Source organism: Aotus nancymaae, unplaced genomic scaffold (assembly GCF_030222135.1).
Source record: "Aotus nancymaae isolate 86718 unplaced genomic scaffold, 86718_ANA_hifiasm-v0.15.2.pri h1tg000006l, whole genome shotgun sequence".
In the NCBI taxonomy this organism is placed as follows: domain Eukaryota; kingdom Metazoa; phylum Chordata; class Mammalia; order Primates; family Aotidae; genus Aotus; species Aotus nancymaae.
In genome coordinates, this window is record NW_026988417.1 from 36,929,075 (window position 1) to 36,956,454 (window position 27,380).

Below are 27,380 nucleotides of genomic sequence, written 5' to 3' on the forward strand. Positions count from 1 at the left end.
GCCAAGCCACGCTTCCCACACTGGCCTCTGTGCAGCTGTATCTCAGCAAGAATGCAAGTTGTGGAGAGAAGCCAGATCCCTGGGATTGTTTTAGAGAATAGAAACCTCAGAGTAGCCCTCCTTAGACCACCTAACGCCTCGCATCGCTGAGTACATATAAGGGACTCGATGCTGGTAGGGTTGACTTAGGAATGATGCAAGTTAAAACAGTGCCCGTGTTTATCATTAGAACAAGGTTCTCAGCTGACAGTTGCCTGGGACTTTGATTTTATTCTCCTCAATCTGTCACTCCACTCAAGTCCACATCTCTCAAGACTACACATGCATGAAGGAGGACTAATTACAAAGCCAAAGCCTTGTCCCCAATCTGGATCTTTTGGCATTGTTGAGAAAGCAGCTTACTTGGACTGATTCAGCAGGACAAATTTAGAACAAACAAAGATTTTAGCTATCTCCCTTTATAAATTACTGAACTATTTTGTAGCTAGGATACTCTTAATGTGAACAAAAAATATTATAAAACTTTATTGTTAATTGTAAACTATAAAAATCAGTAATTGTTACCATGTGAAATGAATTTGGATGAAGGAGATGCATTTTTACCCCTTCTAGGGTTTAGGAGAGACAAAATGGTGAGATTTTAACTCTGAATCTTTTAGAGATTTAACTCTAATAAGGGGTTCTTATTAGAGGTGGTTTTGTTCCTCCTGACCCCTAGAGAACATTTAGCAATGTGCGGAGGCATTCTTTATCATCATTACTTGGGTGGGCAGATGCTACTGTGCCCAGGGAGACTGCTAAACATTCTGCAGTGTATAAAACAGTTCCTCATGACAAATAATTATCCAGCCCCAAAATGTCAATAGTACTGAGGTCGAGAAACCCTCCTCTAAACTCTTGGGTTTATTTGCTGACCTTTGCGGTGGATCAGCTTTTATTTAGTTCATGCAGAGGTGAAATTAATACTAGTGCTTGAATATGTCATTTGTATTCTGGACTTGGCCTGGATCCCCTGACCAAGTTTGGGACAAGCTCTTGCCATGTGTTGAGGACCTGAATTCAGGCAGCTAACAACAGCATCTGAACTGTGTTCCCAGTGAAGGAGACGAGCCCACGTGCTAGGAAGTGCGTAGGCTGCATGAGGAAATAGAGAGGAACGCTGCAGCGTGGAGCCCTGCTCTTCAGAGTGTGCTTGGAGAACAAGGAGTGGCGGCATTATCGGGGAGCTTGATGGAGATGCCCCCCTCAGACTTGCTGAGTCAGAATCTTTAATTTAACAAGATCCCCAGTGAGGCTTGTGCACGTAGACATAGAGAAGCACAGGGTAAACTTTTTTTTTTTTTTTTTTAACTTTGGAGGAAAATACACCTTTTTTCACATCATGGCTCTGACTCTTACTACCTGTGTGACCTTGGCCAAGTTATAAAACCTCACTGCACCTTACTTATTTTAGCTGGAAAATAGAGATAATATCACCTGTCCTATGAGAGTGTTGTAAGAATCAAACAAGCTTATTTGTGTCAAGAACTCATATGGTAAAAGCTCAACAAACTGTTGCTAGTGAAAATAAGAAAAAGATCGAAAAGTAGAAAACATTAGGGAGACAGTTTAGGTCTTAAACCTCTCATTTGCCATCAGCAAACGATACTTGTATTTTTGCAGATCCAAAATAAATAAAATAAAACCAGAGTTTCATAAACTGCTATAGACAGTGGTCCTTGTCAGTAGCCCAAGTGGCAGAGAGTAAATGGATCTGGGGACAAGCAGCCCCAACTGCTAGGAGTGTTCCATCCTCCAGGCCTGAGTTACACCTGCTCATTGTGATTCTGAATTTGAAAGGAACACGGTAGGAAGTTTCAAGACCCTGGGAAGAGGAAGGCTGTGGTAAACAGGAAGGATGAGATTAGAAGAAGGAGTTTAGGTGAGGTGAGCCCTTGTTTTACTGGTAGGGTTTAAGAATATCCAGGTCAGCCAGGCTTGGTGGCTCACACCTATAATCCAAGCACTTTGGGAGGCTGAGGCAGGTGGATTACCTGAGGTCAGGAGTTTGAGACCAGCTTGGCCAACATGGTAAAAACCCATCTCTACTAAAATACAAAAATTAGCCAGGAGTGGTGGTGCATGCCTGTAATCCCAGCTACTCACGGGGGAGTCTGAGGCAGAAAAATCACTTGAACCTGGGAGGCAGAGGTTGCAGTGAGCCAAGATCGTGCCATTGCACTCCAGCCTGGGTGACAGAGCAAGACTTTAACTCAAAAAAAAAAAAAAAAAAAAAAGAATATCCAGGTCAACCCCACCTAACTCTCAACAGTGCTCCCCTCTGTTGCCTAGCTGGGTCCTGGGTTCTCTTGGCACACATGAGTTGTGAGAGTGCATGCCATGCCAGCCAGAACACCTCATAGGAATTAGTTTTCGGAAATGAGACTCTTGTAAACCAGTGGGAGATACGCTTCCAATATGAGATAAAGCAGAACTTTAATCACAACTGCAGTGTCCCACAGAATTCCAAGAGCCAAGATGGTAAAAGAATAAAAAAAAGAAAAAAGGAAAGGGCTCAAATGAAAGACTTCACACTGCAGAATAAAATTAAATACAAGGATGAAATTGAACTATATCATATTCAGTAATGACTAATCCTAAGTATACAGGTTTTGGCAGGGGGAGGGATTTGTTTTCTAAGTGTTTTGCAGGAAAATATTTTTTCCATCTTTGATTTTAATTAGAATAGATTTGCATTATTTTTCCTTAGTTTTTATTTTTAAAATATTTATTGCCTCAAATTTAGAAAATAGAGGGAAAACGTAAATAACAGCACATGTAAACACTGTACTTCTGTTCCTTCTCTTATTCAACAGTTATTTTTTAGGCACCTGCTGGGTGTGAGCAGCTGTGCTCAGTGATGACCTTGCCTTGTCGACAAGGTAGCAAGGTTCTAACCTTGTTAGGGCTTACAGTTGAGTAGCTGAAATTTCTATTTCTTTTCTGTGCCCCTAGTAAATATATGATAGCAAACAACAAGCTTTTTTTTTTTTTATTGTGTTCTTAGTCTGTGTTGGGCCCTGTTCTCAGTGGTTTATAGCCTATTAACTCAGTCTCTTTACCACCACTCTGAGGGGAAGCACTGTCATACCCACCTGACAGATTGGGAAGTGGAAGCATCAGGAGGTTGAGCAACTTGCTAAAGATCACAAAATCAAAAATTACAGAATCTTTTAAAAAAATTTATCATACTTTAAGTTCTGGGATACATGTGCAGAACATGCAGGTTTGTTACATAGGTATACACGTGCCATGGTGGTTTGCTGTATCCATCACCCCATATCATCTACATTAGGTATTTCTCCTAATGCTATCCCTCCCCAAGCCCCCCTACCCGCTGCTATCCCTGCCCTAGCCCCCCACCTCCCAATAGGCCCCGGTGTGTGATGTTCCCCTCCCTGTGTCCATGTGTTCTTATTGTTCAACTCCCACTTATGAGTGAGAACATGTGGTGTTTGGTTTTCTGTTCTTGTGTCAGCTTGCTGAGAATAATGGTTTCCAGCTTCATCCATGTCCCTGCAAAGGACATGAACTTATCCTTTTTTATGGCTGCATAGTATTCCATGGTATATATGTGCCACATTTGCTTTATCCAGTCTATCATTGATGGGCATTTGGGTTAGTTCCAAGTCTTTGCTATTGTGAACAGTGCCACAATAAACATATGTGCGCATGTGTCTTTATAATAGAATGATTTATAACTTTTTGGATATATACTCATTGCTGGGTCAAATAGTATTTCTATTTCTAGGTCCTTGAGGAATCACCATACTGAATGACAGAGTCTTGATTAGAATCTTGGCAACCTGACTCCAGAACCTGCCCTATTAATCACTAAACTATACTGCCTCTCATAATATGTATCAAATTGAGGTGATACTTTATAGATAATTTCAACTCTTGCTTTATAGATAATTTCAACAGTACAAAGGAACATCCTCCTATAATGCATGTAAATTCCCAAAAGATGTAGAATTTTTGTCTATTCATTTGTTTGATAGGACCATAATGAAATAAGATTCTGTAAAGCTGTGTAATTTAGACATAGGAAACGTTTGGATTATAGTGGTATCTAGTGGGAAGCAAATGGTCTTCTGAATCAGAAAGATGTGAGCTAGAGTGTGCCAGGGAACCTACTTACTCACTGTATGACTTTGGGCAAGTTACCGAACCTCAGTTTCCTTTCCAGGCTAATACCTGCCTTCTGGACTTGTCATCAGGATTAAACGAGTCTACCTATATAAAATGCATGGCACAGTGCCCAGCACTTGGTAGAGGGTCTGTTAATGGTCACTGTTATTACAGGCTATTCAATGCATTTTAATCTTCTTTTAGAATACCTGGCCAGATAGCACAGAGGTTAAGAATGCACATGAGAGCCAGACTGTTGGGTTCCAATCCTGGCTCAACTCCTTCCTAGTTCTGTGACATTAGGCAAGTTGTATAAACTCCCTGTGACTCGGTTTGCATTTCTTTAAAACCGGATAGTTACAATACCTATGTCTTAGAGTTTTGTGGGTGTTAAATTGTTATACATAAAGCTCTGAGAACAGTTTGGTACACGGTAGGCACTGTATGAACGTTTTATATAATTAATAATATTAAATAACATTTTCAGAAGAAGTTAAAAAATATTACACCTTAAAAAGCAGGTATCTTTAAATACTTCCTCAGCTACTGAAGTTTTGCTTGCTATTTGATGTATCATTTTTTCATGTTTGTGGCTCAGACATGGCTTATTCCAATGCGTATTAACACATGAATTTTAAGTTTGGTGGTCTTATTATATTTCATCTGAATTAACAGAATTTGCTGATTTGGTACTGTGTTTGAGCATACATTTTTATGTTGAAAAATGACAATTCTGGAATGTATTTTTCCCTCTCCAGATTATTCAGAGCTGGGAGAGCTTCCCCCACGATCTCCTTTAGAACCAGTTTGTGAAGATGGACCCTTTGGCCCTGCACCAGAGGAAAAGAAAAGGACATCTCGTGAGCTCCGAGAGCTGTGGCAAAAGGCTATTCTTCAACAGATACTGCTGCTCAGAATGGAGAAGGAAAATCAGAAGCTCCAAGGTTGGTTTGCCACCTTGCTATTGAGCAGGCCTGGTCTTATCTTGGCTCTAAAGTGAATCACATCAGATATAGCATGCTGTCTTAAAAATACAGCAGCATGATAGTCTAATGTACACATCTATCTATAGTATCTGCTTGCTGTTTCAGAGTCTTATTAACACTGTTTACTTTTTGGTGATCTAATGATAGTTTCACCAACTGTATTCATTATTCCTATATGGTCGCTATTTGTACAGTGTTTAGAAATTCTGAGATACAAGCTTTAAATCTAAGCTCTAACACTCTGAGAGGTGTTTGTTTTGTCCTCCTGCCCCCCACTCTCTCTCTCGCTCTCTCAACTTTATCCTCAGCCATAGTCTGTGCCTGTGTGTTACGTACGAACTTTTCTTGTGTAAGTCGTTAAAATGCATAACTTTACTCTATGTGCTTTTTCAGTGAGTTGCAAGTAATCAAAAAAAAAAAAAACATTAGCTGAGTTCTACCTGTACTGATATCGATAGTGTCAAAATATGATATGAACTTGTAAAGTTTACATTTTGTTCATTTCCTGTTTCCATACTGACACTGGAACCAATTAATATTATCTTCAAAGTAGCTTAAGACGCAAAGTTTACATACCCTTTGGAAAGAGCATGGGTTTTAGGGTATCCAGACAACTGCCCCGTTATGAAGTAATGAAGATTTTGAGCAGGAAGTCTGCATAGTCCCTTTCAAAGGGAAGATGTAGCAGGTGGTTCAGTCATACTGCCATTGCCCCAGAACAATTTTGGAATTAAAGTACCTTTCATTCAGCATCATCCTTGATTGCAGATTTTGGTCTTTTAAAATGACCTTGTTGCTTTTAGAGCTGAAAGTCATTCAGACACCAAGTCTGAGGAATAAGCTCTCAAGAATGTGTTGCATCCCATGAGTTTCAGTTCATAGCTAGTGTCATAGCGAGTGGATAGACATTCTCTGTGCATGTCCATGAGATATTGTGAGTTATGACAACACTGGGTACTGGCAACATAGTTTCTGCAGTTGAAAAGTACGAATTCATAGACTGTAAAGAGATAGTGTCTGTATCTTTTGACTGAAAACAAAAAATGAAATATAAAGGAATAAGACCTTCCGATATGAAAGTAGTCCCTTAGTTGGAATAGGTTAGTAAGCTTTCCAGTATGCAGTTCTGAAGCTGAGAAAGACAGGTCCTCCCATCAGGGTGCTGTGGAAGGTGATAGCACACTGGAGGGCAGGTAGAGCAGATGAGTGCTGTTTTCTTCCAACTCAGTTTTTCTGCCGCTTTCTTGTGTGTTCTTGAACATAATTCTAAAAGCAGATGTCAAAAAGATGTTTGATAGTGATGGCGTTACTGCATGTCTCATCAGTTAAATGATAGCTCAGAAGCACAGCAGTTATATTCCTGTGCATCTTGGGATTTTTGTTGAAGAGGAAAAAGGCAGTTATGTTCATCACATAGGTCATAAACTTTAATGCTGATACTGGCCAATCTTCTTGCAAATGACAGCCATGTAAAATCAGGGCATAGCTATAAAATGGGAATGGTGCTCACAGCTGGCTTCTTCAGAATGTGGTGAGGACAGCTGTAATTGGCGAGGCGAAATCAGTATGCTACAAAAGCAGAAAGCATTCTGCTGTGCAAACAATGACCAGGCAGACTAGAATGAACAGGCGAGAGTTTCCTAAGGTTACCTGGAACACCTTGCCAGGTGTTGCATTAAGTTTACTGGCCCTTGCCAACATTCTTCTAATGCTTCCTCATTTCATCTGGCTTCTTGGCACTGCTCAGTTTTTGTGGTCTTTTATTTTGACTATTTGCTTTGTTTCTCTTCTTAGCTCTGTAAAGTTCAACATATGTTTATCTCTGTGGTGAAAACGCAATAAACTTGTTTAATATAATGTTGGAAGCATTGATCTATTGTATTAGTGTGTATAGAACCTGGATTGCTGGGAAAAATAACCAGCAGTAAGAGCCTGATTGCTTAAAAATATTTAGTGGCCGGGCGCGGTGGCTCAAGCCTGTAATCCCAGCACTTTGGGAGGCCGAGACGGGTGGATCACGAGGTCAAGAGATCGAGACCATCCTGGTCAACATGGTGAAACTCCGTCTCTACTAATACAAAAAATTAGCTGGGTATGGTGGCGCGTGCCTGTAATCCCAGCTACTCAGGAGGCTGAGGCAGGAGAATTGCCTGAACCCAGGAGGCGGAGGTTGTGGTGAGCCGAGATCGTGCCATTGAGCTCCAGCCTGGGTAACAAGAGCGACACTCCGTCTCAAAAAAAAAAAAAAAAAAAAAAAAATGTTTAGTAAGTTTTGTCGGGGTGGGTTGGGGGGGCAGAACTTTTACATTAAATATAGATGCAGGATTTGACAAGAAGCAGCCAGAGTGTACAGTAAGTCTTCGCTTAATGTTGCCAATAGGCTCGTGGAAACTGCGACTTTCAGCAAAATGCGGTATAATGAAACCAATTTTACCAAGGGTTTATTGATAAAAACAAGAGTACGTTCCTATGGCATATTTACGGGCACAAAAACATCACCAAATTATTTTTTTTTTATTTTATTTTTTCCTTGAGACGGAGTTTCACTCTTGTTACCCAGGCTGGAGTGCAATGGCATGATCTTGGCTCACCGCAACCTCCGCCTCCTAGGTTCAGGCAATTCTCCTGCCTCAGCCTCCTGAGTAGCTGGGATTACAGGCACGCGCCACCATGCCCAGCTAATTTTTTGTATTTTTAGTAGAGACGGAGTTTCACCATGTTGACCAGGATGGTCTCGATCTCTTGACCTCGTGATCCACCCGCCTCAGCCTCCCAAAGTGCTGGGATTACAGGCGTGAGCCACCGCGCCCGGCCCACCAAATTATAAATAAAGACCTAAGACACTTCTAATATTAAATATTAATGTAATTGTGAGCTATGCAAACATTTAAGAAAGATTAATAAAAATAAGATAATTTTTGGCTTGGCACAATTGCTCATATCTGTAATCCCAGCACTTTGGGAGGCTGAGGCAGGTAGATCACCTGAGATCAGGAGTTTGAGACCAGCCTGGCCAATGTGGTAAAACCCCTTCTCTACTATAATTACAAAAAAAAAGTAGCTGGGCGTGGTGGTGGGCACCTGTAATCCCAGCTACTCAGGAGGCTAAGGCAAGAGAATCACTTGAACCCAGGAGACAAAGGTTGCATTGAGCCAAGATGATGCCACTGCACTCCAGCCTGGGCAACAGAGAGAGACTCTGTCCGGAAAAAAAAAAAAAGGTAATTATTTTTCCACTTACTTCACTTCGGGGTCTAGGTGGCCAGAACCTATCCCTGCAGCATAGGGTGCAAGACAGGAACCGGCCCTGGACTCAATGTCATCCGGTCTCGGGGTGACTCACACACACACACACACTCATACTGGGACCATGTAGACATACTGATTAACCTAATGTGCACATCTCTGGGACAAGGGAGGAAACTGAAGCACTTGGAGAAAACCCACATAGACATGGAGAGAACACAAACTCCACACAGACCAAGGCCCCGGGCTGAAAATCCATTTTTCACTTATCAACATTATAAAAAAGCGAAATTTAGCAGAAAGACATTTTTCGAGGGCCTACTATACTAGGTGCTTAGAGAGATAGGCATCCTATTGTGGGTTTTTTTTTTCTCCATTCTTAAAGGAAGGTTAAATTATATCTGGGTTGGCTCTTGAAATTGATCAAGGGTTCAAGCTGACTTGCATACTCTTTGGGAAAGAATTTAGAAGAATGTGTGTGAGAAAGTTTTTCCTATGGTTAAGCCTATTTCCTGACTTGAATATATGAATCAAATATTTTTACTATTCTGGAAGCATTGCATCCTGGAAAGAACCATACTGTGCCATCTAAGTCTACCTCACTCTACTGTAGCACTTGGAAGCTGAAGTTGTGATTTCTCCAAAATTAGACAGCTAATTTTCAGTGGTGTTAGGACAAAAAGCATCGCCTCTCTTTGAAGCCACCAGTCCTCTGCTGTCCCCTCTGCAAGGCCATTTCCCCCTCCCTCCCCCTTGTTTTTTTGAGACGAAGTTTTGCTCTTGATGCCTAGGCTAGAGTGCAGTGGCATGATCTCAGCTCACTGCAACCTCGCCTCCTGGGATCAAGCAATTTTCCTGCCTCAGCCTCCCAAGCAGCTGGGATTGCAGGTGCCTGGCACTATACCCGACTATTTTTTTTTAGTTATTAGTAATAGAGATGGGGTTTCACCATGTTGGGCAGGCTGGTCTCGAACTCCTAACCTCAGGTGATCCACCCACCTTGGCCTCCCAAAGTTCTGGAATTATAGGCATGAGCCGCTGCGCCTGGCCCATTTTTCCCTATTTTTAAATGAAGATGTGAGCAGCCTAATGCAAGATCACATCATGTGATTCAATACAGCCATGGCTTGGTGTTGGCATGTTATTGCTGGTTGAGCCAATTCATATAATTCTGCATTTTATACTTAGTACTAAGACTAAAATGATGTGATAACATTAAATTTTAAATTACAATTAATGTTTTTTGTTTTTTTAAAAAATATTTTTCTTAGTTAAATAATATGTGATGGTTTAAAAATCAAATATTCAGTGCAGTTCTTCTAAAATCTCTGCAAGTGTGGGGGTCATTTAGATGCCGAGCCTCCCAGCCTCTTAGCTTTCTATTCTAAGCTTCAAGAGGTAGTGGCAGCTGGCGAGACAGTTTTGTCTGAGAATGCCATTGTTAACAGAGCAGAACTGGGGACAGAGCAGCCATAGCCCGCCCTCCAGACCTGAGCATTATCACAAAGTCCAAGTTGGCTCAGACATTTGTGTTAAACCGTAATAAATATTTTAGAGAACTTTGTTGCAAATTTACTTTTGATCTCGGTCGGTCCTATTCCCCGATCCCCACAAGCTTAAAAAACCACATGGGCATGTGGGGTCTTATTTAATGTTGTGAACAGCTGGGTCCTGTATCTGAAGTTCTGGCCTTGGAGCCTGGGTGTTTGTTGCAGGTCTGCACCATCTGCCTTGGTTGATAAGGCATTTTGGAGGCCACTGATTTTAGGCAGCAATGTTGTCAGGACACTGAAACAGCAGGATGTTGCTTGGGCCAATAGCAAAATACATGGATTGAGCCTTTTCAGCTGAATCTTCTGACCAGTTCTTTCTGGCTGTGTGAAGTTGTGTTGACTTCAGAGCAGGTTCCTCATGTGGCCTGCTGGGCTCTGTTAGGATGGCCAGACGCGCTTGTAGCAGCCTTACTGCCATGGGAACTACGCTGGCATCGAGGGCCCAGCACTGCTGCCAGTTGCTGTTCAGCAAGGCTAGCCCCAAACCTGATTTGCTGCAAGGATTAGCTCAACTCTAGTGACATTTATTGTGTTTTCTCATCGCTCAAATCACAGCCCCCCCCCGCAAAAAAAAACTATGATTGACATTTTTAAAAAATGTGAACTCCAGAGATGTAGAGAATTGTGTAACAGGACCTTAGAAATGTATTCGTCAAAGCAAGAGGGGAAAGATTAAAGATGGTAGATGGAAAACCATAAAAGTTGAGAGGAAGGCAGCACTGGGCCTAGGATCACACAGCTTCCTCCTAGCTAGTAAATAACCGTGGACAAATCACCTGATGTTTCTGAGCTTCAATTTCTGTGGCCATGAAATGAGAGATTGGGCCCAGGAATCAATGTAAATTGTTAATTTCACATTTCCCTTTATCAATATTATTCCCCCGAGTTTGATAATTTGGTTATAATTCTTCATGCAGCTTTAGGTTAAGTTTTGGTGGGAAACAATAGCTATCTTCATATATTTGAGAGGTGTCATTTGAAAGGGAGAAATTTATATAGTTGAGCTCCAAGAAGCAGAAATGGGATCAATGGTAGAAGCTACCAAACAGAGGTTTGGCTCTAAATAAGAAAACTATCTTTGGAGTGCTTCGTCTAGTTTAGATGAAAAATTGCATCCAGTTGTAACCATGCTAGTCACTAGGAATTTTATTAATAACACATAGCTCCTGTCCTGAGGAGGCTTATGGTTTGATAGGGTTTAAGATGGAAAGAACTGGGCAGATGTGGGTTTTGTCTTAGCAGCAGAGCCAACAGGGTACATTGGGAGTGAGGGGGTAAGAGAAATCACATACTTCCTAGGTTTTTAGTGTTTTCCAAAACAAGGAAAATGGGTAGGGGCATGGGCAGTGACTTCAACTAGATCCGCTAAGCTGGTTGTACTGCTCGACATCTCAGCAGGATAGCCGGTAGGCAGCTATGTTGTGTGATGGGAGCTCCACAGCTGCAGCCTGGACTAACACTCTTGAATGGTCTATTCCAGCCTCCGAAAATGATTTGCTGAACAAGCGCCTGAAGCTCGATTATGAAGAAATTACTCCCTGTCTTAAAGAAGTAACTACAGTGTGGGAAAAGATGCTTAGCACTCCAGGAAGATCAAAAATTAAGTTTGACATGGAAAAAATGCACTCGGCTGTTGGGCAAGGTAAGCTTTATTGGGAATCACCTAGTCAGTCTCACCCCTCATTGGGGATTGGGGAGAAGTGTGGAACAAAAAAATTAAGTCTAATTTTAGTGACCATCTCCCTTCTTTTCATCACATCTTAATCTATTTCCAGATATCTTACTTAATAGACAGGAGTTTCACCACCTTTCATGATTCCTCTTAATTAAAATTCCCAGAAGTCCAGGAAATAGGAAGAAGACAGAAAAACCCAAGGGCTTTGTTGCCTATAAACTGGATAATGATTTGATGATATACTTGGAATTAAATTATAAACTAGAAACTAATCGTATGGCTTCTCTCTGGGTGCCCTAGGGAGACAGCATAGAGTGTGGAGCACAGACTTCAGACGGGTGGTTTTGGGTTTAAGTCCCAGCCCTGCTGCTTACTTTTGCAGTGTGATCTTAGACGAATGCCTCACCCTCTCTGAGCTGCAGGTTCCACAAGTGTAAGATGTGGGTGCTGACAGTGGGTGTTATGAGGAGCACACAGCATGTGTCTGCCATAGTGTAAGGCCTTAGAGAGCGGGCAGGATTCACTGTTTTCTCAGTGTGATCTGCCAGCCCAAACTGTTGCTGGTCTAAGAAGAAGAGATAAGTATAGAACTTGAGACTAAGCATTTGGAAATGTTTCCGGCAATTTGACACAGGGATCCTAATAAAAAATGTGGATTTACATTTTGTCCATTTTTTTTTTTTCATTTTGTTTTTCTACTAATTTATTCTTACTGTATGTTATAAAAAAGTCAGTCTGTAGTGGATTGGAACATTTTTTAAAAAGAAAAAAAAATTGATGTTTCACAGATAGTTTGAGAAGCGCTGTTTTGGAGCTTACCTTAGTCATGATTAGTGTTCTAGTCAAACAATGATTTCTTTAAAAATGTATGTTAATGTCTTCTGGCAAGAGTAAAAGCCTGAGTCTGATCTGATTCTATGCTACTGAGTTCCAGTTGAGCTAATCATGAATAACTAGGTGTTTTGAATAAGGGTTGCAAATATGTACAGAATGGGTTTTTCCTGGCATTATCAGTTGTACCGTGGAAAAACACTGCATGTGCATTTTTCATCTCTAGGAGCATTAATGGAACAAAGCAGTGTTTTCTACTATAGTCTTTTAGGCATTTTTTACCCTTTTCTGAGTTTTCACATCGATTTTAGTAATCATAGGTAGTTATTGTTTGTTATGCCTTTGTCCTTCCTAGGGATAAGCACACTTGGGCTTAGAGCAGTTGAGTAGTGGCTCAGGCCACAGAGCTGGGTTCACACCACCGTACTGCACTGTCTCCTGTTGAACAGGATCTCAAGGTGCCTTTCTCAGAACACGTATGCAGTGGTGAAGACTGAAATGCTACATCCACAGCAGCTTTCAGTGTGACTTTGGCAGGTACCCTCTTTCTGGGCTCCTGCCTCCTTGCTGATGAGAGACTTGCACCAAGCCGAGGATCTTGGAGCTCTCTTCCAATTCTAATATTCCTTGCACCTTTAGCTGTCGCTTAAGGTTTACCCTTACACCAAATGGCCCCAAATTGCCATTTTGAAAAGGCAGAAAGCAGAGAAAAGAAGAGTCTGTTCTTCCCACTTTCACAGTTGCCTAGATGATCGCCTTCAGGTGTCTTTGCTTCTGTGAAAGACAAATTGCATGGATCTGTGACAGCATTCCAAATATTTGAGCTTCTTAGAAGCCTGGCACCTGGATATTTGTTTTTCATTGGGCATATTTTGCAGAGGCTAATAGAAATACTCTAGTAATCTGGACCCTGGGTAGTGAAAGTCAGGCATAGATGATTGAATGTTCTATATACTGGAGTGAGCTAAGGCTGACGTGGAATTTCCTTAGGTATTCCCTGACTTTGCCGTGTCACTTTTTATGGCAGAAACTCTCTCTAACCATAAAGGGGGCTTTTGTCAATGAGGTGGTTTTAACACATTAAGATTTAACAACTCCAAACAAATGACGGTGGTCTATTTAGTGGCTCAGAATAAAAATTTGAATCTAAAAATGTGAGACTAAATTAGAATCATATCTTTGACCTTTGAAGTAGAGGCTAACTCTGGCTTAGAGATCTTGAAAGAGAGGACAGTTGTGTGGATTAAGAGGCCCTTCCTTTGGATATATACCCAGTAATGGGATTGCCAGGTCAAATGGAATTTCTATTTCTAGATTATAAATTATTCTACTATAAGGACACATGCACACGAATGTTCATTGTAGCACAGTTTACAATAGCAAACACCTGGAACCAACCCAAATGCCCGTCGATGATAGACTGGACAGGGAAAATGTGGCATATATACACCATGGAATATTATGCAGCCATCAAAAACGATGAGTTCGCGGCCTTTGTAGGGACATGGATGAATCTGGAAACCATCATTCTCAGCAAACTGACACAAGAACACAAAATCAAACACCGCATGTTCTCACTCATAGGCAGGTGTTGAACAATGAAAACACATGGACACAGGGAGGGGAGCACTACACACTGGGGTCTGTTGGGGGGAAATAGGGGAGGGACAGTGGGGGGTGGGGAGTTGAGGAGAGATAGCATGGGGAGAAATGCCAGATATAGGTGAAGGGGAGGAAGGCAGCAAATCACACTGCCTCGTATGCACCTATGCAACAATCTTGCAGGTTCTTCACATGTACCCCAAAACCTAAAATGCAATAAAAATAAATAAATAAATAAAAATGGAAAAAAAAAAAAAAAAAAAAAAAAAGAGGCCCTTCCTCAGCCAGGCGTGGTGGCTCAGGCCTGTAATCCCAGCACTTTGGGAGGCCAAGGCAGGCGGATCACAAGGTCAGGAGTTCAAGACCAGCCTGGCCAACATGGTGAATCATCGACTCTATTAAAAATACAGAAATTAGCTGGGCATGGTGGCATGTGCCTGTAATTCCAGCTACTTGGGAGGCTGAGGCAAGAGAATTGGCTTGAACCAGGACCCAGGAGGTAGAGGTTACAGTGAGCCAAGATCGTGCCACTGCACTTCAGCCTGGGTTACAGAGTGAGGCTCTGTCTGAAAAAAAAAAAAGAAGCCCTTCCTCATAGTGATATAAAACACCCTGAAATGACAGAAATAAAGGAATTTATAAATTTTTCCCAGTTAAAATTAGATGAGGAGGCAGTATTAGAGTATCAGTTTAGGAGAAGATAGCATAATTATAGATAATTCAGTTTAGTTTAGGTCAAAATGATTTCTCTAACGATATCTAGATAGAACCTTATAAGCTGGAATGTATTTTTTACGAATGGGATTGCAGAGTGGCTGCCTGAGCTTCTGACAGTTAGGGCCAGAGGCAAACTCTGCTTGCCTTTGACCCAGCAATGCCAGTTATAGAAACGTACTCTAGAAACGAATCAACCAAAAATGTACCGTAGTAAGAATGCTTATTGTGGCATTTATAGCCAAAACAAAACAAAATACCCAACCATGTGACTATTCTGTCATATTCCTTGAAAACGACACTGTAAGTAGATCTGTATTTACTGATGTAAAAGATGTCTGAGATAAGTTGTTAAATGAAAAGAGTATAGCATGGTCACCTGTGCAGCTGATAGTTCTCCATGTGTATACATGGAATAACATCCACGATGCAGGTAACCGGATCATAGGCAGGACTCCTGTCCTGGCAAAATTGTTAATAGCCTTCCTCCTCTTCACTTCCTCCTCTTCAGCTGCTTTGGATGGTAAATATGTGTTCATTCTAGTTACGGGTGGTTTTTCACTTTCTTTATACCTTTTACATTTTCAGAGGTTTTTTTTTTTTTTTTTTTTTTGCCCTCCTTTTAAACAGTGAGTGTATATTACTTTTTTAGGTGAGAAAGAAGCAATTTACATGGGGGGTAGAGGAATGACCTCCTGCCCACCCAGACCCTGCCTGCAAGCCCTAGGCGGGCTCCACTGCCAGGTTTCTCTCTTGGATTAGGAGTGAAGGCAGCACCACGCTGGGGAAGGGTGTTCCAGGCCATTCTTAGCAAAAACATGGGGTCCAACCTGTTTTTGATCCTGTGCTTTCAATCAGAGAATCTAAACTTACTCCTGAATACCACAATATCGGGTACTGTCCAGTGACACAGCCAATATTTATTTCTTCCAAAAAATAAAGGTCTGATAAGATAATGGGAATGATTTAGTAACAGGAAATTGGACATTTCATAACTTGGGAAAACTTTCCAGTTTGAAGAAAAGTATTTTGTGAAATAAAGCTCCGTCTAAATCACTTACCATGCTGACTGTTTTCCAGCCCACATTTACTTGTCATCAGAGTGTGAAGTATTTGTGGGGAGGGTGTGTGTGTGTGTGTGTGTGTGTGTGTGTATGTACCCAGGATATATCTATGAGCTGGAATAGCAGAGAGGGAGGCAAGAAATAGAATATAGTAGAAAGCAGATATCAGGGTGTATTTGTTTCCTGTTGCTACTGTAACAAGTTACTACAAAAATGGTGACTGAAACAAGAGAAATTCTTCTCTCAGTGTTCTGGAAGCCGAAACTCCAAAACCATGGTGTCAGCCTGTCTGCACTTGGCCTCCTCTGGCTGCTGGTGGCCGTCAGCTTCCTAGACTTGTGGCCACGGCACTCCAGCCTCTGCCCTCTTGGTCACATCGATTCCCCTTCTCATCACCTCCTCTGCATGTCTATTATAAGGATGCTTGTCCCTGGATATAGGCCTACCTGGATAATCCAGGATGCTCTCCTCCTCTCAAAGTCCTTGCTTAATTAATTCTGCAAAGAAGGTAACATTTACAAGCTCCAGGAATTAGGAAGTGAACACATCTTTTTTGAGGGGCCACCATTCAACCCACTCTACAGGGTCATTATATTAATGCTGAGATAAAATTAAAGAAGGTATAGGATGTGGTCATGGTTTACTGGGGCCCTGTATTTCTCCTACAGGCCAACTTAAAAAAAACCTGATATGTGAAAGGAAAAAAACAAAGTACTTACTACACAGTAAGTACTTCCAAGAGGTGGCTCACTGAGACTTTCTAAACAGTTCCTTGTGAATCTGTTAATAAAATGATTACTATTTGGTTCAGATCCACAGATGGTTGTTATATCATTCATTGCAAGATAGAAAATATATCTTGCAATGAATGACCAAAAGATATTTTTTCTCTAGTCCCCATTTGAGTAGCAGCCTTGTTTGACATTTTCAACATGGAGGACACCAAGAAGAAATGGCAGTCAGTGTCCCTGGGCTGTCACTCACCGGCCTAATGACCTGGGGCAAGGGACCTGTTCTCACTGCCTCTCTTTTCTTTACCATGAGGATAATTGTTGTTTCCCTTAGAAGGTTATGAGGGTGATATGGACCAATATATGTAACATGCGTGGAATGGTGATGGTGCACAGTGGCCTCATGATCAGTGCTGTCTGCTGCTGCTACCTTGCCAGAGCAGAAACTTTTCCCGAGGGTGACCAGAGACGGAAACCAGAGAAATCATCCTCTGGGCAGGCTCTGAGTGGCAAGGCAGGGTACAAAGCAGTCACTTTTTTCCCTGGATGGAAAGAAAGATGAATGCCTAACTCGGAGGCTTCTTTCTCCAAAGAGACGAGAAAGACTTGGCATCTGATTCTTCAGTCTTCTTGCTCTCCCCCTTCCCACCTTTTGGCCTTGTAATAGCTGAGGAATGAGCTAAAGAATTTTGGTGGAAAACTGTTGCCTTTTAAAATTGGGTTTGCCTTGAATAACATCCTTGACTTCAAGAGAACTTTTCTGAGTTTTAGACATTTTTAATCACTGTGAGTATTCAAATCAATCACATGTAAAGCATTAGGTGAAGGCTCGTGGACATTTTCTGTTTTTAGGCTTTGTTGGATGCTCATGGCAGTGTCTACGCGGTCAGTTCCTGCCCAGCCTCTGGGCCCGTCTTGCAGCTTATCTTGCAGAAAGAAGCCTCGTCAGAATTCCAGAATCTCAGCTATGATCAGCTTACACCATCTCAGAAACATTCAGTGGTTCCCTGGAGCTAGCAAACAAAGTGCAGGTTTCTTGCCCTCAGTTTTGCCTCTGACAGTAACTGTTCCAGCCCCCTTGCCAGCTGCTCTTTCCCATGCACCCTTGTGCCTGAGGCAAACTGAATCACTCTCGGTTCCTTCTCTCTGGTGGCTCTTCTCTCTTCCTTTTCCTTCATCTTTAAGGCTTGGGTCAAATGAAGGATTCTGTGGAAACTTGATTGCTCAGTTAGAAATAAGCCAACTTCTCCTTCATCTGAGCTCTACTTCCTTTTAATTCTCTCTTGTTTCTGAGATCCTGGCTTACAATACAGTTTTTCATACTTGGCCTTACTTCCCTAGAATGTCGTTCATTGACACCAGGGCTCAGGTCATATTCTTTATTCCTTGCAGAGTCTGTCAGGGTCAGAACATGATAACACATTGGAGAAGTGAGAAGAAAGGAGGAAGGGGCCAGGGAAGTGAGGGGAGAATGGGGGGTGGAAGTAAGGGAAGAAGCAAATAGGACAAGGTTTTAGTTGCCTCCCTTCTGTTCCTGTGCTGTTAATTAATAATGGAACTAGTGGCTAGCACAGTGGCTCATTCCTGTAATCTCAGGACTTTGGGAGGCTGAGGCAGGAGTATTGCTTGAGCCCAGGAGTTTGAGACAAGCCTGGTCAGCATAGTGAGATCCTGTCTCTACGAGAATAAAAAAATAATTAGCCAGGTGTGGTGGTGGGCACCTGTAATTCCAGCTAATCAGAAGGTTGAGGTGGGAGGATCATTTGAGCCCAGGAGGTTGAAGCTGCAGTGAGCTGTGATTGTGCCACTGCACTCCAGCTTGGGTGACAGAGCCAGACTCTGTCTCAAGAAAAAAAAAAAAAGGAACAAGAATTTGGATACATGGAACATGAAACACAACTGATTTTTATTATTAAGTTGTATTCTATGGATAAATTATCTCTGTATCTTCTATTCCCCCTTTTAAAGGTGTGCCACGTCATCACCGAGGTGAAATCTGGAAATTTCTAGCTGAACAATTCCACCTTAAACACCAGTTTCCCAGCAAACAGCAGCCAAAGGATGTGCCATACAAAGAACTCTTAAAGCAGCTGACTTCTCAGCAGCATGCGATTCTTATTGACCTTGGTAAGTCTGTGCCATCGATTAGAGATGAAATGGAAGTTTCACTCACATGAAAAATCTGAAGAGACTGTCCAAGTTATTTAGTGACCTGCCTTTAGGTTTAGCAATCAAAATTTACTACTGAGACTTTTAATTTAAAAAGCCCTAGGGTAATCATACATGTCGTCTTCAAGCATATAAAAATCTCCGTATTTTCACTGGGTAGCCTGTTAACTTGGCTTTGCATGGAGGGTGGGTGTTCATTAAGGCTGCAGCCATAACTGTGGTTCAGTCCAGTAACTCAAATACTGATAGGAGGTTTTTATAGTCAACTGAGGGAGCATCCTGGAAAACGTATAGATGTTCAGAACCGAGGCTTGGTTTAATTACAGGAGCCACTCCCTCATCTGCTTACAAACAGATTTCATCAGAAAAATTGTAGAAAGCAGTTTGTGTGTGTGCCTTGAATGATTTTATTTTGGAAACTGGGTGGCACCTTGTCTCTTGAGTAGTTTTAAAAATATAAAGATGGGAACAGGGTACAACCCCCCCCTCCCACCGCCACATCTATGGGTTCTGAATTTGGGGACTCAACCACCAACCTCAGATGGAAAATATTTGGGAACAAAAATCAATGAAAAAATAATAATATAGATTTTAAAATACAGTCATATCTCCAGAGGATTTACATTGTATTAGATGTAATAGGTAATCTGTAGATGATTTAAAGCGTATAGGAGGATGTGCATAGGTTATATGCAAACATGGCACCATCTTATAGAAGGGCCTTGAGCACCACGGATTTTAATATCTGTGGGGACTCCTACAACCTGTCCCCTGAGGATGCCACGGGATGACTGTATTGGATAGATTTGCCGTTGCCACTGTGAAGAACTTGTTGAACTGGGTGTGATTATGATGCACAGAGGGCCCTCCTGACTTGTCAGTGGCCATGCACGGGGTCAGGTGGCAATGCATTCCCGTTTGCCTGCTGCCTGTCACCCAGGCTGCTGTCTGTACTGGTGGTGAGCTGGCTCGATGTGGCAGGAGTTTGGCCCTGCTGCTTTTAGAGCCTGAGGCCCTGCTTCCAGAATACCTGTTCTGCTTGCAGCTGCTGCTGCTGAAGGCTGCATGGAGCACTCAGTGCTTTGGGGCCCTGCGGGGGCCCAGCTCTCTGAGTGTTCCTGCAGCCACGACAGAGGGTGCAGCGTGACCACATCGGGCGATATTAAGTCCTTTTCTCTCAAGCCACGTAGCCAGCCTTAAAGGTTAATTTCATAACCCTTAAGGTTATTCTTTAGCTTAAATATCATCTCTGAGAAGCTGTCCCTGACTGGTCTCCTCTCCCACCTGAAGACTGGATGAGGTGTCCTGCTAAGCCCCCCATAACACCCCACACTCTCCCCATGGTGTGTATCACATTGATCACCATCATTGTTACCTGCTTATTATCATCACTGCTGATGCCTAACTTCACCTTGGGCCGAATGTTGTATAAAGGACTTAAACTTTCTTTAATCCTTATACCACGATCAGGTAGATGTTGTTCTATTTCTCTTCAGGTTGAGAAAATAAAAACAGAGAGGTTAAGTAACTTGTTGAAAGTGACAGCTAATTTGCTGCTAGGCAGTGTGACTTCAGAAGCGACACTTTTTTTCAACTTTTATTTTAGATTCCAGAAGTATGTGTGCAGGTTTCTTAAAAAGGTGTATTGTGCAATGCAAGGATTGGAGTATGATTGAACTCATCACCCAGGAAGTGAGAATAGGACCTAATAGGTAGTTTTTCGCCCCCTGCCTCCCCTCCCTCCCCCTCTAGGAGTCCCGGTGTCTTTTGTTCTCATATTTATGTCTGTGTGTACCCAATGTTGAGCTCTCACTTAGAAGTGAGAACACGTGATGCTTAGTTTCTGTTTCTGCGTTAGTTTGCTTAGGAGAATAACCTCCAGCTGCATTCATGTTGCTGCAAAGGACATGAGTTTGCCCTTTTTGTAGCTGCATAGTACTCCGTGGTGTATATGTATCACATTTTCTTTATGTAGTTCACTGTGGATGGGCATGTGAGTTGATTCCATGTCCTTGCTGTTGTGAATAGTGCTGAGATGAATATGCGAGTACATATGTCTTTTTGGTAGGAGGATTCATTTTGCTTTGAGTATATACTCAGTCATGGGATTGCAGGGTCAATGGTAATTCAGCTTTTAGTGGAATTATGCTTTTTACTCCACCTCCCCCAGCTGTGCTTAGTATATGGCAGTGGCTTTTTATTGCCTTTCTCCCTTGTAGGATGCAGCCCTCTGCAGACTGGGCTGGGGCTGTTTTGCTGTTGTACCCTTGGCTCCTAGGACAGTGGCTATCACCCAGCAGATGCTCAAAGAATCTCTTTAAGATTCAGAGTATGAGGCACTGCACTAGCACGGCGGCCTCATGGGCCCTCACAGCAGTCCTGGGAAGGTGGCCAGCACCCTCTCTAAGAAATGAAGAAACTGAGGTCATATGTTGACCATGGTCACAAAGTCAGCTGAGGGGAGGTGGCCGGACCTGAACCCACTGTCACTCTGTGCTTCCCTGGGACCCTCTGAGCCCAGGAGCCCCATGCTGCTGTGCAGTGGCAGGCCAATACGACGTCTTGATGGAGCTGGGGCCCATGTGGCCCACTGACCCTGTGGAAGGCAGTTTTGTGAGTTGGCAGTAGCTGTGTTTGCAGTCGTGATGAGTAACAGGAAATGCCATCGTGTTCCTATCATGTGAAACAAAGTTAGAAATAGGTTCAGGGTAGGAGGCTGAATGGGAGGGAGTGTAGCCAGCCCTACTCCCCACCCTCGCTCACAGGCTGGGAGGAGGAGCGGGAAGGGTGTCTCCCCTCCTGAATTCGGTTGCCCTCTTCTCTTCATTCCGCTGCAGTCTCCCCTCATTCTTCCATGGGCAGGACCAGCTCCTGCTTCGTGCTGCTCAGATGTCATCACTTTTCTGCAGAGGGAAAAGAAGAGGCCAGATCAGCATAAGGGCCTCGGCGTGGCTGGGCTCTCTCCTGGGGCACTGTGTGTGCCTGCACCCCACCACGGCCTCTCCTGCAGGGCTGGGCGCCTTCCCTGAGCTAGCAGGAGGTGTGTGGGAGCCCGGGGGTTAGCCTTTCTCATCCACTGGCAGGGCTGGCTGCATTCAAGTCCTCTTCCTGCATCTCCCCGCCCTCTCCCTCTGCCACCCCCATCCCTGACAGCGCTGACCCCCTCTCTCTTCCCCACTCTTTCCCATCCTGGCCTCCACTTTGGATGCCCTCCACATACTTCCCGAGGGCCTGAGAGGGCCTTCACTTGAGGCAATACATTTCCCAGGTCACCCTGTGTCTCTCTCCAGGCTTTTTCCTGGGATCCCTGGGGTCAGTCTCCTCTCCCCACTGGAACCAGGAAACTGGGGTTGGCCCAGACCTGGCAGTGGAGTCCCAGGTACCCTGGCCGACTCCGCCCAGGGAGGCCTCCCTCAAAAGCTCCTCCAGGCTTCACCCGTTCCTTCCCCGTCTCCTCTCACCCAAGGCCGCGCTAGGGCCGAGTCAGTTGTTTAGTCTACACTTTCTGTTTAGTCTACACTACGGTTACCTCAAGGCCCAGCGAAGGTGTGTAGTATAGAGCAGAATCAGATCCGGATTTCAGTTTTCCTTAAAAAGTGACTTTCATATTCTGGCCAGAAGAACAGAATACTTGGCTGGATATATTTTGAGTTTCCGTGGGGTATTTTTTCCTGCCTCTTGCTATGCTTTCTCAAATTGGCTTTTAGTCTAAACAGGTTTTTTTTTTTTTTTTTGCAAGGTGTTTTCCTCCAAAGAGTAAGAATAATAGGCCTCATAGCTGGGTAGTATTTTGTAATTTGTGAAATATTTTCTCAGCCTTTGTCAGATCTCATCTTTACACACTCTGTGTGAAATTGGGCACGTGCCATTATTTCCAACTTAGAGGACATGAATGAGCCCTGGGGAGCTTCAGTTCTCTGCCCACATTGCGAGTTACTTGGTGGCAGAAGGAGTTCTGGAAGCCAGGTCTCCTCAGTCTCCATGCCACATCCCTTCTAGGGTGCCATAATTCTGTGTTTCTTGGCTCTGCCCACTCCATCCTCACACAACTGTCTCCACTCTGCTTTGGTAGAATCATGTTCCCTTGGAGTATATCACACCAGTCAGAGGCAACTGCTCTGTGCCTAGCAGATGATACTCACATAGTCTTCTCGAAGCCTGGGGTCAGGAGCCTGCCCCACCCATCTGCATCCATTTGTCCAGCCCTCAGACAGTTGACACCGTTTTCTTCTCTCTTCTCTGACTCTCCTGGAGTACACAACATGGACTGCACAGCAGCCTGCCTTCTGTCTGGGGCTCCCTCTGTGGTCCTGGCCACACTGGGGGCTGCCAGTGACACTGGGAAACTCCCAGGGGACTCCTTCAGGCTTCACGTCATCTGCTCCCTCCCCAGCATCCTGGCCTAGAACACTTTCCAGCCATCAGCCGCACTCCCCAGTGAGGCGTGCAGCCCATCCCAGGATCGAAGGGCTTCAGCCAAAAGAACTCTTTAACAGGCCCAGAAACCCAGGAGCACCATTAAGTCAGAAAGCTGAAACAAGAATGCACCTAATCTCCCCCACATCAATTACTACTATAGATTTGTTAATCTGCATATTATAGGTCCGTAAGGGGGCGGCACAGTTTAAAATCCCTGCAGGGGATCATACCCTACTTTCCCAGATCTTCATCCAGGAAGGAATCTTCCACATCATTAGGTTGTAGGGTTTTTCTTCTGCAGAGGAGTTAGAGGGTCAGTGTCAGATTGCTGATTTGCCAGTACCACTGCCTGGAGAAAAGAGCAAAAGAAAGAAGCTTGTTAGTCAACTGTTCAGAGGCACCATGAGACTGCCTGTCTTCGTGGGTGGCCCCGTGTTTGCTGCAAGAGACCTCTGGCCTCCAGTAGCAGCTGCCACATAGTAAACAGAGCCGAGATATCAGGGGTCTTGCTGAAAATGCAGTCAGATGGGCTCTGAATAGAGTAAGGCAGGACACTCTAAGATGGGATGGGGTTTCTCACAGCACCATACAGGGACGACCTGCAAGATCTCTTGAGGGGCTTGTGAAAAGCACATTCCTGAGGTCACCGTCCTTGACCGGCTGCTGATTGAGAATTTCTGATGCCTGGGATGTGCAGGTTTAACAAGCCCCCAGGTGATCCTGATAGGATTCCTGCCTGAAAATTGCTGGGTGAAGGCTCTTCACCCTCCAAGTGATAAAGAAGGGAAAGATTCATCCTGGAAGAACATCCCTTAGAAGAGCGAAGTTTCAGGGGAACACTTAGTTTGTGGAGCACATTATGAAAATGAAGTTCTAGGTCATTTAGAAATGTGTCTGAATTGCAGATCACCTTGTAGGCCTTTCTGACGTATTTCTCCACTTAGACACACAAGACACATCGAATGTCTTTTTAATATGAATAAAGGAGTTTATTTATGCCCATGTTTGACCCTCTCCACTTAATAATCCCATTCTCATTTTGTGTATGAAGGTAGAATGCTTTACAGAAAAATGTAAAGGGCCTGCACTTCTCTGCTTTGTGGTAAATGGTAACATACAGTTGAAAGAGGCAGACTTCGTATCCTGATGCATTTGTAGGAAGGATGGTGCAGTTTGACCAGGGCACCCTTGAGTCGGCAGAAATTAGCCTTCCCTGAGCTGGCGTCTTCCCAGGTTTCTCCTGTGGGGTGTGCGACCTTCTGTCCTGTCTTGTTGAGGCAGAGCTTCAATCTAGAATCTGTTCACAGACTGTGAACAAATCCAACAAAAACAGTAAGCAGTCTTTTGCTCAGAGTTCATGTGCCTTGAGTTGGCAGTGAGGTGCAAGGGGCTGCTCATGTTCTCAGGGGTCCTCTGCCCACAGCTCTGGTCCCCTGCAGCAGGTGCACATCCTATGGGTGGGTGGTCTTTGTGGGATGCCACCAGCACTAGCCTAGTACTTTCCAAATGAGAGCTGGAGGGCTGCAGTGCTCCACACGGGATTATCCAAATATGTATTTTCCAGGAAATGCTTTTAATCCCACTCATTCACTCTCTACCCTCGTGGTCCTGTTAGCCTAGAACAGGTGTTCCCAAATTTCGATGTTAGGATGCCTTTCACTTTTAAAATTATTGGGTAGCCCAAAGAGCTTTTGTTTCCATGGATAATTCCTATCAATATTTACCATATTAGCAATTAATTAAAACTGAGATTAGTATGTATTTGATTTGTATTTATTTTTGCATAGCTATAATAAACTCATACATATAAAAATTATTAAAAAATGACTGTTTTCCAAAATAAAATTAGAAGAGTGACACTGTTTTTACATTTAAAAGAAAATCTCTTTAATATCTGATTTAATAGAATCTGCTGAATTTTATTTGCTTCATTTAATCCATTTTGCTTGTTATTTGAAGCATAAAAATTAAAAGCTGACCTTGCCCAGCTCTATACCTGGAAAAGCCAACGAGGACCTCATGGACCCATAAAAGGCTCTCAGAGATCTCTAGAGGTCTTCAGACAGACCAAACAGTGAGAACTATTGACTTGGAAGAATGTAAAACAGGAAAATAGTGTCTCCCCCAATAGAATTTCATGTAAAACATGGGCTGTGTTACAAAGTCAAATGGGTGCAGCTGTCCTGCTTCTCCCGCTAGTCAGGAGCTGAAGGCCAGAGACTTGCGGCTGTTCTCCAGCCTGGTAGTGAACCCGGAGGCCTGTCTCACTGTGCAGTGGGAAAGGAAATTGCATTTGGGAGTCTCATAGAACACACTGGAAGACATGTTTTAGCTTGGCCAGTTTCGTGCAGGACAGGTTTTCTGCATAAAGAAAATCAATGACAGTTTCTGAAATTGTACCCTGGAAGCCTTGACCAGTTTGGGTAATAACAAGAGATTTGAAAGTGTGGGGTGTACAGGTGTTTTGCTGAATCTAGGTAGTGGTGGTAATTGTTATTATTTGGAATTCAATTCAGTTCTACCTGTTTGTGAGTTCCAAATTTTGTGAAAATTAGTTGCTGGGACATAACTTTCCTTTGCCTCTGGAAGGCTGTCAGAATGCAAGATTTACTGGCTCATATGCAGTGTTATAGTTGATAAAGGAATGGTTTTGCAAGGTGGCTCCTGTATCTTAAATGTAACTTATTTTGCATTTGTGCTACAGAACTGTCATAAGTGTGCCCTTTTGTCTTCCTGTTTGGAAACTGGGATTTTATAATGTGTGTGGTGTATCTGAAGATTATTGCCCATTATTGAACACCATTCATAGCAAACATTTGCATTAGGCCTGGTACATGTACTCCCACTCTGCAAGCTATGGGTTCTGCCCCGCTCCCCCTTTTTTTTCTGAGATGGAGTCTCACTCTCTGCCTCGCACTCACTGTCAGGCTGGAGTGCCCTGGCGCAATCTCAGCTCACTGCAACCTCTGCCTCCCAGGTTCAAGTGATTCTCCTGCCTCAGCCTCCTGAGTAGTTGGGACTACAGGCACCTGCCACCACACTCAGCTAATTTTTATATTTTTAGTAAAGACGGGGTTTCATGACGTTGGCCAGGACGGTCTTGATTTTTTGACCTTGTGATCCACCTGCCTCAGCCTCCCAGAGTGCTGGGATTACAGGCGTGAGCCACCATGTCCAGCCAGGTTCTGCTCATTTTTTAAAAGAGGAAGCTAAGGTTCAGGGAAGCTAAGTAGTCCATTCTGAGCTGCACGTGCCAGAGGCCATTTTGTACTTACCTCAAATACCATTGAAATAAATGCACATCAGATAGTTGTTCTTAGCAGAAGGGGCGCTACATGTAATGTTTTACTAGCAAAATGAATATGTTCAAGCACCGTGGTTGATGAGAAAGGCGTCCAGACCCTGGGACCAGCGACTCTGAAGCAGCACTTGAGGCCAGTGCCTGTCGGTCCTGGGTCCCCACACTTGATCTGTGTTGCCTGACTGTGGGTGGCCTGGCTCTGCTGTCCGATTGCCACAGTGCCCTCCTCTGGTTGAACCTTTCTCGAGAAGTGCTTGTTGGAGGCCTGAGTGCAGAGCATGCGAGAGGCCCTGTGTGGTTTCTGTCACGTGTCAGCTTGCTCATAAAGGTCATATGTTTGGCAGAATTTGGCCCAAGGTTTGCTTTCTCATAACGTACCACTCGATAGCAAGGCTGGGAGGAAGGTGGCTCTAGCTATTTTTGGAGCTGCTTAGGGGGCTGCCTCCCTTAAATTGGTACATAATTTGCAGGGCCTATTGCAAGATGAAAATGGAGAACTCCTTGTTGAAAGATTATTAGGAATTTCAAGGCAGAAATAGCAAAGCATGAAGCCTTGTGTGAGGTCCTTGTAAGCACAGAGCCAGTGACTGTGCAGAACACACACCCGTGAAGCCAGCCCTGCCCCCACGGTCTGACTGCTCTTTTGTTGTTGTTGTTGAGATGGAGTTTCACTCTTGTTGCCCAGGCTGGAGTGCAGTGGTGTGATCTTGGCTCACTGCAACCTCCATCTCCTGGGTTCGAGTGATTCTTCTGCCTCAGCCTCCCAAGTAGCTGGGATTACAAGCATGTGCCACCACACCTGGCTAATTTTGTATTTTTTAGTAGTGACGGGGTTTCTCCATATTGGCAAGACTGGTCTTGAACTCCCAACCTCAGGTGATCCACCCACCTCGGCCTCCCAAAGTGCTAGAATTACAGG

At 43.6% G+C, this 27,380-nt stretch overlaps 1 protein-coding gene across 4 annotated transcripts in view; it reads left to right on the forward strand.

The window, feature by feature from the left end:
* Positions 1-27,380, forward strand: part of TBC1D1 (TBC1 domain family member 1) — a 244,551-nt gene that overhangs the window by 192,272 nt on the left and 24,899 nt on the right. For all 4 annotated transcript variants that reach the window (XM_064366284.1, XM_064366292.1, XM_064366294.1 and 1 more), the window contains 3 exons: positions 4,929-5,114; positions 11,436-11,597; positions 18,541-18,699. In XM_064366284.1, the coding sequence (XP_064222354.1) occupies positions 4,929-5,114; positions 11,436-11,597; positions 18,541-18,699 (507 nt within the window). The remainder of the gene's footprint in view (positions 1-4,928; positions 5,115-11,435; positions 11,598-18,540; positions 18,700-27,380) is intronic.